The sequence below is a fragment of the Hordeum vulgare genome, chromosome 1H, assembly GCF_904849725.1.
Source record: "Hordeum vulgare subsp. vulgare chromosome 1H, MorexV3_pseudomolecules_assembly, whole genome shotgun sequence".
Lineage (NCBI taxonomy): Eukaryota > Viridiplantae > Streptophyta > Magnoliopsida > Poales > Poaceae > Hordeum > Hordeum vulgare.
Window position 1 is genome coordinate 98,025,093 of NC_058518.1, and position 13,223 is coordinate 98,038,315.

Below are 13,223 nucleotides of genomic sequence, written 5' to 3' on the forward strand. Positions count from 1 at the left end.
TGCACGCAATCAAACGGTCTATTTTCATCCAACCAGGGCATGGTTAGCTTCTATGCAGCCTACCAAACGCACTCGTACAACTTTCAAGCCATGTCTGCAAATACAATGCTCATAACAGAGAAACGTCGCCGAGGGCACTGCCATCGTCGATACAGGTCTTTCGGCCAGAGACAATAATCCAAGTGAGAGAGAGCGAGATGCCGAGAGTTGCCCTTGCGCTGCGCTGGCCTTCTCCCCTTTGTCCCTAGAACTCAGTCATCACTCATCTCTCCTTGTAACAAACGTCATGGAGAAAAACCTCAGTCAAAACCATGGGAGCCAAGATTTGGCTGCACCAAAAAACCTCGCCGTAACCTCTTAACAAGTGCCGGAACCATGGCAGGAAACTTTCTGAAAGGTGGATAAAACGAGCACGCACAAATTTGGGCCAAAATTTCTATATACAAACGATGCGCAGCAGGGTTCACGATGGAGTTCCCTTCCTTCCAACTTATCCAGATGCTAATGCTAATGCTAAGGAGAAGAAGAAGAAGGGTTGTACAACAAAAGAATGGCATCGCCCTACAAGGCAACATGTTCTTTTCCTACCAGAAGGGTGGCGAAGAAGCATGGCATCTTCGCCAGTCAGTAGTTCGCTAGGATAACTGACGATCGTCATCCACTTCTTCTGTTCGATGGCTCCTTGTCAGACAAAACATCAGATGCTCCCTACCTATGGTCTGAACTGAACTAGATGAAATCGTATCAGTGCTACTCTTTTTTTTCGAAAAGGAGGATGGACCCCTGGCCTCTGCTAACATTGCGATGAAACTGCTCTGTTCCGTAGTATCCTCTCTATATAACGTCCGAGCTCAGGTGAGATAGAATCCGCGGCACCCTGGACACATTTCTTGTAAGAAAAGTCTTCAGTGGTACCGTCGTCCCGTACCATAATGAAGCACCTTGTTCCTGGGTGACTAGGATGATGTCCAATCTGCAAGCAGCACACATCACATCATCTCACGGTAACAATATGCTAGAATTCAAGAGTAACCATAATGCACTGCGAAATACTCCCTTCGTTCCTAAATATAAGTCTTTTTTAGAGGTTTTACTAGGGGACTACATACGAATGTATATAGACATACTTTGGAGCAATGGCGAATCTTGAATGGAAATGAAGGGCAGGCTCAACTTCTCATTACAAGGATTGGAATGGGTAAACAATAGGCTAGACACTAGACAATGTGCTGAGATGGGCTAGGAACTAGTAGTAAATTTTCATTCTTCAATTTTAGAGGGCAAGCTTGAGCCTGTTGAAGCATGCCCACTAGAATCGCCACTACTTTGGAGTGTAGATTCATTTATTTTTTGCTCCGTATGTAATCCCCTAATGAAATTTCTAAAAAGACTTATATTTAGAAACGGATGGAGTAGTCGGCTATGGTATTTACAATAAGCATATTAAGTGGACAGTTCATTGGCACATTCTCATGTCAGCACCGAGAATATTAGCACATATACCAAATGATAAACAGATGCACACAAAGATGTAAGAAAATCAATCATACTATTTTGGGAAACAATAGAATTCCTATTAATACAGTCATCTATAGTTGCGGACATTCATATCAGTACAATTGTAGAATGACGAAGCTGTGAGAAAAACAGAAACACATTCATATTACCTTTATATCTCTTATTCCGGCACCAATCTTTTCATGCCCTCTGGGATGAAATCTCAGGGCCTCGATTACACGTGATTTATCTAGCTCCCCAACACATTCATTTAATTGGTACCTTCATGCAAGTAAAACATGGCATCATATAGGAAGGTAATCAAGATATAAAACTTCAAATGGGATAAAAACTACTATGCACAATACAATTCCATGGATAGTGATGGGGGCATTACTCTCGTAGCATGTTCTGCAAGCAAGTGCGCATATCAATAATGTTATCCCATATACCAACTGTGGCAACAAGAAAATCTTGCTCCACAGATATGGTGCTACCATTTAAGAAAGCGTCACCCGGCGCTTGCCGAACTTCAGGGCTATGTAGGAAGTCATAGATGTTCTCATTTGGTATGGGTGCATGAGCCTGCAGAAAAGTTAAATGTTAGCATCGAAATAAGCATATGTATATGCATCGAGTACAGTAAGGAGAAAGCGTATTTTTATCCATTTATCACTTGGCCAAGATTAACTCACTGGTTACAAAATAATCCCAACATCACGAGACAGGCAGTTCAAGTATCCCACAGCCTGATCATAGACAGGTATCTGGGCAAATATATCTAGCACTATGCTCTCAAAAACTACAATGCATGAATCTATAGCAGTGGAGTGGAGGGCGGTTGTATATGAGTATGTGAATCCGATTATATGCTTAGCTAGTGTTAAATCTGATGCTTATAGTAAGTACTTGCATGCTTTAGTCTAGTATGTGATGATCGAATCCAATATATTTATCATATACTCCCTCCGTTCCTAAATATAAGTCTTTTAAGAGATTTCACTAGGTGACTATATACGAAGCAAAATGAGTGAATATATACTCTAAAGTATGTCTACGTACATCCGTATGTAGTCCTCTAGTAAAATCTCTAGAAAGACTTATATTTAGGAACGGAGGGAGTATGTTTTTTCTCTTCCAGAAATTACCAAAGAGGTTATCTATGAGTTGTGGCATCGAGCCGGATGAAGTTGGCATTGCCTCAATTTGCTTTAACTTTTTTCAGTTTTGGAAGTACAATGAAATGCCTCTAAAAAAGCATGTGCCTAAATTTGGCAGCAGTTACAATACTCACCTTCCCAGAATACATAATCCTGAAAGGACCCGATGTCCCAGTAGAAGGCTCCTTGCCCCACGCCATTGCATCTACAGTACCGCAGAGATTGTCCACTGTAGACTTCTTTGCAGCATTTATAAAAGTATGTGCAGGCCTCTGCAGAACATGACATCAAATAAAATTTGTTCACCGCACTTTAAAAATGCAAATCTTGTACTCCCTCCGTCCGGAAATACTTGTCCTAAAAATGGATATATTGGATGTATCTATAACTAAAATAAGTCTAGATTCATCCATTCCTAGGACAAGTATTTCCGGACGGAGGGAGTAGTAAACAAGAAGCTTAAATTACTCACAGAAAAACAAGCTTCAGAAAATGGAGATGAGATTGATAATCGAGTCCGCTGTTGCTTCAAACCCTGACTGCTTAGTCCATGGAACTGCCCACTTACAGACAAGCAATTTGCCACGACCAGCAAGTGTTCGCGGCGAATATTCCTTCCAATATCATCAGTTTTCGATCTTAAAGACTGCACAAGGAATGAGGAAACATCAAATGCTATAGAAGAAATTATCACTGGCAAACAGGCTTCTAAACAATTTGACTCGGATGTTTAGAGAAGTGAAAACCAAAACAAAGAGAAGAAAATATATACTTCAACAAAATATTTCCATGCTGAGTCTATGCCATATGAGCAGAAAATATCATATACACTCCCTGGCCGGCTCCGCTCCCAGTCAATCAACTCCATAATTGCTATGCAAGACTTTTGTAGAGTAGCCCAAAACTTCACACTCTTGCAATGGTCTTCAGACATAACAACTTTCACAACAAGTTCACGGTCCTCTTGACACTGGATCTCAACTTTCTTAAATTCCAAAAATCCTGCAAAGGAAAACAAGTATTGTGCATCAAATATAATCCGCATGTTCTGTACTGAAGGAATCAAGTTAGTATGTGATACTGAAACATAGTCCTCAAATTTATGAGAACAGAACATCAGAAGACTGAATAATAGAAGTTGCAGCGAAAACAACTTTACCTTTGTACCATGAAACATAGAAAAATAAAATTATATGTTCTAAAACTCGATCTAGTAAAGGAGTTCCTTAGCACAAATATAGAAAACATGTTTCGGAAAATCTATCAAACCATAATTACCTTTCACTAGTAAGGCCAGCAGGTTTGGAATCACCTTTTTCTTGATAGTGTCCAATTGAGACATAGAGTTTGATTCATCCTGTGTTACTACAGTGATGCAACAAATCTGCCTGTTACTGCACTCATTGTCAGCAGAACATTTGCTGCAGGGTATAAGTATTACATGTCAAAATATATATTGTAGAAGCTCAAAGAGAAAAAGTAAAGTAGGCAGTCGCATAATGTATACCATACATAGGCACTTCATAGCCTACAATTCACCTCACAGCTAATGCCTGACATGTTTGTTAAAATATTGATCTGTATATATCACTTGGGCAGGCAGTGCAATAATTGGATTTAAATACAATGTATTTTTTTATATAAAAACTTTTAAGGAGTATTAGTATTGGTCTAGGTGTCTGTATTTGTCTAGATTTCCTTCCTTGTATTCCAAGTCTCTTGCACTATATAGTTGCTCCTCTAACACAAAATATCTACTCCCTCCATATCAAAATATAAGACATTTTTGTAGGCTAGTTTAGTCTACAAAAACGTCTTATATTTTGGTACAGAGGTAGCATTTTGTTGTGGTAATTTTAACTATTTTAAGATGTCAAACTCTACAAAATAAGAATGATAACTCATTTATTGTTGCTGGTTTGGTCTAACATAGCAGCATTGTCCCTTGGCCCGCGGGTCTGACACAAGGTTAGAATCCGAATCTTGAATAGTTGAATTGCTACCATGAACAGCTATTGTTTTCCTTAACGAAATGACGCAAACTTTATAGGTGTTCCAAAAAAGACCAATACTATATGATGAATAGATTAAAATCTAGTATTTGGAGAGAAAAAAGGTTGCTAGGTTGACACTGTCGTGTGGGTTGGTCACCTATGCTAGGTACGGACGGCCCTGGCTGGCTCCAACTAAGGGATATAATTGTGTTATCTGTAAGTTTGGAAATAGTATTATTAACTAGAAATTAGTAATCAATTAAGGAGAAGATATCCCTTAAGTCAAGCCTTAGACCAACTAGGGACGAGATGTTCAGTTTGTTGCCTAGCTTGGGTTGTTACTTGACCCCTTGAGGCCTTGAGATGAATGATCAAAGCAAGAAGAATTACAACCTATATGCCGTCTACTTCATCCTCGCAATCCCTAATCTAACCCCTCCCCAAACAGCAGCCTGACCATCTTCCCAGCAGTATTTACCTTCATGACAACTATCATTTCAACAAAGAAATGAAGCACACACTATAAACTGATGCTGCTGAAATACAATTACTTCATACAATACAATAGACCAAAATGTTTATCCCTTGATTTGTAAACATGAACGGAATCTCATATGTTGCTATGAATGTTAATGATAATTACCACGCTGAGAGCGAGGGCAGAGAGGAGAGTTGAGTATATTAACAGGGCATATACTGTATCTTCATTTTCACGTTAGCGAGAACATGGAAGCAGTAGGCACAGCAAATTAGTGTGGTTAGACAAAAAGAAACAGAGAGACATTTAAATACTATAGTTTTAACACGAACAGTTTTTTTATGGGAACCAAATAGTTTCTGAACTTACCCCTTCGAAATATAAACTTTAGGGATCACATCGTTTAACTTGTCTCTTTTGGCATTGTATTGTTCTGTAAGCTCTTCCACAACAAGTCTTAGTCCCAATCTTTTTCTCGTCATCATTTCCTGCATGTATGTACAAGTTTAAATAATTATTTAAGACATCAGCTTAATGATCCTTGTAAAATAGGAAATGTGATTACTTCGAAAGAATAAGACCTGGCTTAGATGAAAATGAGTAGTCCATGGACTTCCTTTTGTTGACTGACATCCCCCATGTCTGCAAAACAAAATGCAAAAATCATTAATTATTATAAAATATTACTCCCTTTGATCCATATTACTTGTCTTAGATTAGTCTAGATATGGATGTATGCAACACTAAAACGTGTCTAAATACATCTGTATCTAGACAAATCTAAGACAATTAATATGGATTGGAGGGAGTGCAACATAAAGTGATAGGAAAAAAGATGATTCAGATGTACTGACAGGACCATGACGGTGTCAACCAAATCAGAGAAGTTCACTGGCTCGAGATAATCCTTAACTTCTAGCGATGCATACTCCAAACCATATCTATATTTTTTTAGATTCTTTGACAGGAAAAGCAAACCAACATGATCCATAGAAGTACCACCCTTCTGGCACTTCAATACATCCTGAAATTAACGTTAAAGTAGTATCAGAAGAAAGAAAAGAGACATCACAATAATCATGGGCCATGAAACAATATAGTAAAAGAGTGTAACCTGCAAATTCATGAGAGGAGATTCCTCTAAGCTGTTCACTGGGTGATCCAAAGCTCCATATGCAGCTTCTGAAATGGAACAAGCAGCCCACGAACCAACAGGGGCACCAAGTTCACCTTCCAGATTGCGATCACTGCACATGTCTTCAGCAGTATCATAAGTGAACTGCATTATCTGCTGCCCATAAGAACTTCTAACAGTCCCATCATAAGCAACATATAAATCCCTCAGGTGATACATTAGTTTTCTTGTTAAAGTCCCGGGAACATCTGCATTCTCACTGAAGAAGTTTGCTCTGCCAGATATCGAATGAAGAAGACACTCCAACGGATTTAAACCACCAGCAAAGGAATTCCTGATCACAGCATACAAGTTTTGGCCTCCCAAGCATTCACCCCTGCCCTCAGATTTATGCCTATTCCAGCTGGCACATGAGAGTTCCGACGGAATTCTAAAGGGGAATCTGCTTGCTGGAAGTTGAAGACCAACGCATGCAGTTTGTTGCACAAACTTCAACATGCTACCCTTACTTCCTGCATTAGTCATTATCATCATTGAATTATTTCTGGCTGTGTGCTGTTGAACCATCTTCTGAAGATCACTGAATACACTCTTAAATGCCATGATTGAAGATTTTATAATTGGCAGATTGCTCTGAATGAAATCGGACTGTTCATAAGATTGTGATAAATCAGCACAGTCGTCATAACATTTCAGAATTGGAATGGAATCTGGACTTAGCAATATCTGTTTAATACGAAAAGCCTCTTCAGCGTCATCCAATGCCAGATTAACTCCATCAGCTAGTTTTCTCCTCGAGTCGTGGTCTGGGAACAGATAGATATCCGAAAGACTGACACTTAAACCCCTCATGGTTAAAAACTCACATAGTACATCCTGAGCAGAAGAGAGTAACTCAAGAGCCGTGTCGCCATATTGTTTGAACATGAAGGAAAAAAGGCCAGATATGCTATTCTGCAGCCAAAAAGATTCAGATGGGCAGGCAAGAACTTCACCGTCTATGATGTGTACCTTAGACTCAATGCTGAAACTCATATCAGACGGAAGCAGCATGCTGAACAACTGCTTACCGGTCCACAGTGGACCATGAGAGTGTATAGATTTCATTATTGCTGGCCCTGGTGTCGGCGAGAGTGGATGTAATAACATTTGAAATTGCTGGATTTCAGTTTTCTTTAGTAAAACCTCTGAGCTTGTTAACAGATATGCTGCAGCTAGAGAGTCATGTGTTAATGACACCAAACTTCGCCCATCTTGCGCGTTCAATAGTTGGTGGCTCAAACTAACTAGCTCCCCAAGCTCAACTCTTGACTGTATGGACTGTGGGACATATCCATGCAAACAGTCCCCATCAAAATCTCCCGCGAGTGGTGCACAACACAGTGGGTTGATTGAAAGAACCGACTGAATTGGGAGTAATTTTGCAGAGAGTCCAATAAGGGAGTGTTGATGTACTGACGGTGGCCTATTGATAAGAATAAGATCACCATCCTGCAATAGCCTGTGCACAGTGTCACCAATTACCAGCTGATTTGGCTTCCGAACAAGAATTGTCTTTCCACTGCGCTTAATGACTAGAACTTCATTGGCAAGAAGGTAATGGTTGCATTTCGAATTTATGCTGTCAAAGTTATAGGAGTTAACATGCTCAGAAACAACCAAGTTCGAAGCTAAATCCACAGGGATGCCAATTTCATGCAATCTAATCTTTGGATCACCGACCATAGTACCCCGAAAAGCATTATCGGACCGTTTGCTGAGAATGGCATCCTTCAACCATTTCATTCCATGTGTGTCTGTTGATGATTCCTTATCTGTCTTTTTAGAGTGTAACTGCAAATAAATAAAAATGTTAAAAAGCAAGTGAAAGCATATGACATAAGCGGTAATCACAATGCCACCTCAAACTACATAGTGGTAATTATTTGTTTTGAAATAATAACAAAAATAAACAGCTAGATATCAATCATAACTTGTAGGCCATGAAGATAAAATAAATATGTTCTCTTCAAATAAAAACTTTTCTTCCACTGAACCCGATACTCATCCTTCAAAATTAACTGAATTAAACTTAGCGGGGACTAGATGAAACAGCTATGTTTTGTCGGTTGTGTTTAATCTGTTTACAGAGGGCAACATATCAAGTTGGAAGATTGGTGCATGCGCTATTCTCCACTACAATCAGGTAAAGTGCCAGAACAATTTGACTATCATATGGTGAAAGTCAACTACTAAGTGCATGTTTGGAGATGGAAAGCAAATAAAGGAAAAGGGATGGACAAAAATGGGAACCAGATAATACTCTCAAATGCATAACTCCATATGTGTGAGTGGAAACAAAATAAACAAGAGCTGCTTCAAATAAGACACACCTAAACTAACCATATTAAAAGGACTGTTATGATGCTTTTAAGATCCACATCAAATAAGCTAACATGTCTTTTTACTGGATTACGACAGAGAAGTGGTGCGCGCACAAGTGTGTGTTGGGTTGAGGTTATGAAGTACAGACTTTGGTTTAATTGTTTTTTATTGAAGTATATACAGATCTGACAATACGGCAGAACTTGACCGGAAAACTGCAGGGGAGGCTCTGACAGTGTATAATTTTTAGTAAAACTGAGAAAAATAGGGAAAATTATCTGGATAACGTGGATCATGCTATGCAAATATTATTGCAGACATATAATCATGCAACATCGATACTGAAATAAAACAAGATATCAGCTCCCTTGCCTTCGACAATTTGAGGCACTCCACAACTCGGCTTGTGACAAGTGAACTTGCAAAAACACTGAACTGTGGATGCTGACGCAAGTCATCAAGTTTCCTACCAACATCAATCGTCCTCTTGTAAGCTTTTGTCAGGTCATCCTATGTCCAAACATGGAATGAAAAGATATATAAGTCCATAATTACGACACCAACACAAGCCAGATATGCACCAAGTATGTGCATCAGACCACAATAAAACAAGCATGCTCAACAAACCTATAAGGAAGCCAGAGAGAATACTGCCTTGTTTTGGCAACAGCATTGTGTAAGAGTATATTAGACGGAATAGTGGTGAATCATTTAATTAGATGTAGGAAGACTAGCCTAGGTTCTCTCATTGATTAATAAATGATTTGTTGTTAACTCACTGTCAGATGTAAATCCTTACACCATACAGAGGATTTGGTTGTATTTAACAAAAGTATTTAAGGGGGAAATTGTTAGAAAACGTTGAAGGGATGATACAGAAAATAATCTTTGGTATGAAGTTCACCGTAGAGGTCTAGCACTTACATAAGCTAAGCGAGGGCCATCTGAAAACCCATAGGGCAACTCCGCCACGCGATGGAAGTTAGGAGTCACCGGCAAACACGACAGGAAAATTAGCTCCAGCCTTGACGCAAACCGGCTAAATAGCTCAGGATCAAGTTGTTCCAATATGTGAGAGACCTGCAAATGTGATAAAGGAAATAAGGTTTTAACCATAAGAAATATTTTAAAATTATATGGTCGGTTGCTTGCCATTTACTACGTTTGAAGGAAATACACTGTAGTATAGCAATACCAGTGCAGTGGCCAACAAGAGTATGCATACCACCTTCCAAAAGAAGCTTTGAGAAAATAGCATTGCCCCAGTTTCCCTTATCACTTAATTATATTTTTCATCCACACACCGTACACTGAACAAAACTAGAGGTGCATTATAATTTCACCGAAAAGTGGATGGGTCAATTTACACCTTCTGAGCACATTCTGCGTCCACTTTTATGCAGAGAGTTGGTAATGCATCATAGTTGACCAAGTGTATTGCCTTAATGGTCATGCAAAACCATTTTGCCAGATAGTAATAATGATATATCATTTCTGGATCTCATCATGTTTGTTGTGTTCTGTTTTCTGCGTGTTATAAAATATTCAAAACAACACAAGCAACCTGAAATCCCCTTTAAATTGTCTTATAATTCCATACACTTGACGCTTTGAGAAAAATATGGCAGGGACAAAGTTGATGAATTGTCAGACAATAATATAGAATATTTTCTCAAAAGAAGGAACATGAAACGATGCTGCAGCAAAACCAAATCTGCTCTGCAAGCCAACACGTTATACTAATATTACTTGAATAGCAAATACTCCCTTCGATCCATATTAATTGTCACAGCTTTAGTAAAACTTTATACTAAAGCTGCGACAATTAATATGGACCGGGGGGAGTACTTACTTGGTATGGAGACAATAATATCTTGGTCATATTTGATTGAGGGGGGTGGTGATGAGGTACAAAATCCCAATAGTCCAAGGGAAGAACTTCACATGAACCATTATTATTGGACTTGTCTGTCACTCTGCCAGCAACTTCTGCAGTAATCGAAATTTTGTCCATAAAGTTATAGTCGTGTTGAACTTTAGCCTTGGACAGTGTTATTCTTGGGCTTGTCAGTGCCTTAAAGATAACATCAGGGTATTGTTTAGTGCCATCCTTCTGTTCAGCAAAAAAGGGTCAAGGTTTAATATGATAGGGCAGAAATACAGGCCAAGACGTTGAACATGCACTTACTGAGCAATACTTGCAAGTTGCTTGACTCGTTGCCCCATTCGACCTCTTCGACAACAAAAATCAACATATTAGAGGAATATAAATATGCACCAACTCGATATACCAAAAAAGAGAGGTGCTTCCGCATGCATAGTTTCTATATTATTTTTTGCAATGCCTACATATCTTCTGATGTGCTTTTGAAATGTAAATATATTGTCTCACAAATTCCAAAAGTTCAAACAAATAAAATGTTAGAAATCAGTATAAAGCTTGGTCTCCACATTGCAGAGTTAGTTTAAAGATAATTAGGCATGGGAAAAGCGGAAATCCAAAAAGATGCACTAGCTATGACAACAGTACCAATATTTGTTTTACGGCCTTTTATTTTGTATATGCAGGACTTAGCAGCACGAATTAGTTCAGCAGATCAACAATGAGAGTTTTTGACCAAGGACCTTATTGTCCAGAGGTGCTATGGCCCATAAGGTATGACACCTTTATAAAATATCAAGAGAATAAATAGCTAAATCAGGATGAACTAGGTTAATCTGGGTATTACAAACCTTTGAATCTCTGTTCTGCTTTGGAGTGTGGCAGCCAGGACATGTCTGATTCAGTAACTGGACAACTTCCTCAAATAGATGCGGGTTGAGCACAGTTGCAGGCAGCTTAATCACGCCAGAATGACCTAAAATTTCGACACGTCAATTTATTTTGGATTAGGAACAACCACATAAATTTGATGCTGAATGCTTAATATTACTCACCGTCGCATTCACGCACAGTCTGCGCTCCGCAAGTCTCACACTGCGGTGCCCCATTTGGTAATCCCAACTTGGCACTAGTGACATCAGATGGTTCTACAATGCTCGCGCTGCTCGACTTTTCCTGGAAATGCACATCAGCTTTAGGTATATTCCTCTTTTCGCGGGCAAAATTTGTCGAGGCAAAGTAAAAGCTTACCATCTCTGTATTGGTCATGAGATCGAATGTGATGCCTCTCAGCTCCACGGTTGGTATGCCCACTTCAGCATTTGGCTCCTCCATCCTGCAGAACGAAAACATAGAAAATGTCATACCGACAGAAGTGGATGATGGCATACGGAAAGGAATGGAATCTAAATCGTTAATACAAGAAGAAATAGTTTGATGGAACAGCAAACTTCTACAGGCATTGCTAAGGAAACAGGAATCGCATCTCAATCTCGAGCACTCGTATAAAATCGGACAGCTGATAGCAGAACCGGAGCAAACGGGCCATAGGCACGAACTGACAACCAGTACCAAATTGCAGGAAAAGCGTGAATGAATGCGAGAATGTGGTCAGATTGGACGCTGGAATTCCTACGAATTTTGAGACAGGAAACCAATTAACAGGAATTTGACAGCACGGCTCGGTTTGTTGATCCGGAGAGGGTTTATATAGGAAGATAATGCAGGATCGAAGTGCAGGAAGGAAAACAAAATAGCCTACGAAAAAACCTCCACGGAGAGGCAGAGCCAGGGCGCCTCACCTGCAGAGGACGGAACCAACCCGCCCCTAGTCGAATCCCAGGAGTGGTGGAAGGCGGCGGCGGCGGCGGCGCCTCGCTTGCGGGGGGGGCCCGACGCCGCCGGCGCAGCAATCTGCGCGCGAGGGAGAGCGGAGGGGGAGGGCTAGGACACGGAGACGAAGAGGAGGAGGAGGAGGAGGGGTGAACGGTAAAGAGAATCTTCTCTCTCTCTCTCTCTTGAATCCTAATCGGTTCAGAGACGGACGAACAGCTGCGGCTGCGGAAAGGCAAGGGAGGGGAGAATATTTGGTCTCGGGGTTGGGGCGCCGCGCTCCACCGACCTGGGGGTTTGGGCCTTTTGGAAATTTGCGGGCGAGAGAGCGAGCCAGAACCGGGGTTTTTTTTGGGCAGTCCGCCGGGAGAGGCGGCACTGATTCCCTGACGTCACTGCGCCTTCTTCCTCGGTCCAAACGGCAGGCGGGGGGAATCAAACAAGACTGACCGCGAACCTGGGAGCTGAAGAGAACCACCTGAGCTGAGAGAAGAGTCGGACAGCGGGCGCTGCAGAGGTCGGGAGGATTACCGGAACACAAACCCGGGAGCGGAGCGCTGCACGCGGCGGTGGCCCGCGGGAGGGGCGGCGGCGTCCGGCCGGCTGACCGCGGTCGCCGACGGGAGAGGCGGCGGCGGGCGCCCGCGCGGGCCGCGTTCGAGCGAGGGAGAGGAGGCGCTCGGCGGCTCGGGGCCTCGGGCTGGCTGACGAGCAGACACGCAGAGTACTCCCTACATCTCTTTTCCTTTCTACTCCCTTCATAAACTAATATAAAAGCATTTAAAACATTATTTTAATAACCTAAATATTTTTATATTAATTTGCAGAGGAAGTATTACTAAAAAAATTGAGTAAGACTTTCTCTTATTTTATTTTATTT

At 40.8% G+C, this 13,223-nt stretch overlaps 1 protein-coding gene across 2 annotated transcripts; it reads right to left on the bottom strand.

Moving 5' to 3' along the window:
* Positions 1-421: 421 nt before the first annotated feature.
* On the bottom strand, positions 422-12,922 carry LOC123426175 (DNA-directed RNA polymerase IV subunit 1). 2 transcript variants are annotated; one of them, XM_045109960.1, is made up of 19 exons: positions 12,875-12,922; positions 11,762-11,846; positions 11,566-11,686; positions 11,362-11,486; positions 10,817-10,861; positions 10,481-10,741; positions 9,553-9,708; positions 9,001-9,138; positions 6,244-8,097; positions 5,984-6,153; positions 5,711-5,771; positions 5,499-5,617; positions 3,936-4,078; positions 3,430-3,659; positions 3,130-3,303; positions 2,792-2,929; positions 1,895-2,082; positions 1,668-1,779; positions 422-973 (listed from the first exon to the last, which is right to left on the bottom strand). In XM_045109960.1, exons 2-19 carry the CDS (start codon positions 11,843-11,845, stop codon positions 794-796), a joined length of 4,299 nt encoding a protein of 1,432 aa, XP_044965895.1. In that variant the 5' UTR covers position 11,846; positions 12,875-12,922; the 3' UTR covers positions 422-793. The 2 variants fall into 2 exon arrangements, with proteins under 2 accessions (XP_044965895.1, XP_044965890.1); XM_045109955.1 differs by lacking the exon at positions 12,875-12,922 and adding an exon at positions 12,313-12,683.
* Between the last annotated feature and the right edge of the window lie 301 nt (positions 12,923-13,223).

Bases quoted from the DNA above. Each gene is read 5' to 3' on its own strand.
- LOC123426175 (XM_045109960.1), bottom strand. From the start codon at position 11,845: ATGGAGGAGCCAAATGCTGAAGTGGGCATACCAACCGTGGAGCTGAGA. The intron at 9,139-9,552 runs GTAAGTGCTAGA...GTTTGGACATAG, and splicing joins ATGGCCCTCGCTTAGCTTAT to GATGACCTGACAAAAGCTTA. The intron at 2,083-2,791 runs GTGAGTATTGTA...ACTTTTCTGCAG, and splicing joins GGATTATGTATTCTGGGAAG to GCTCATGCACCCATACCAAA.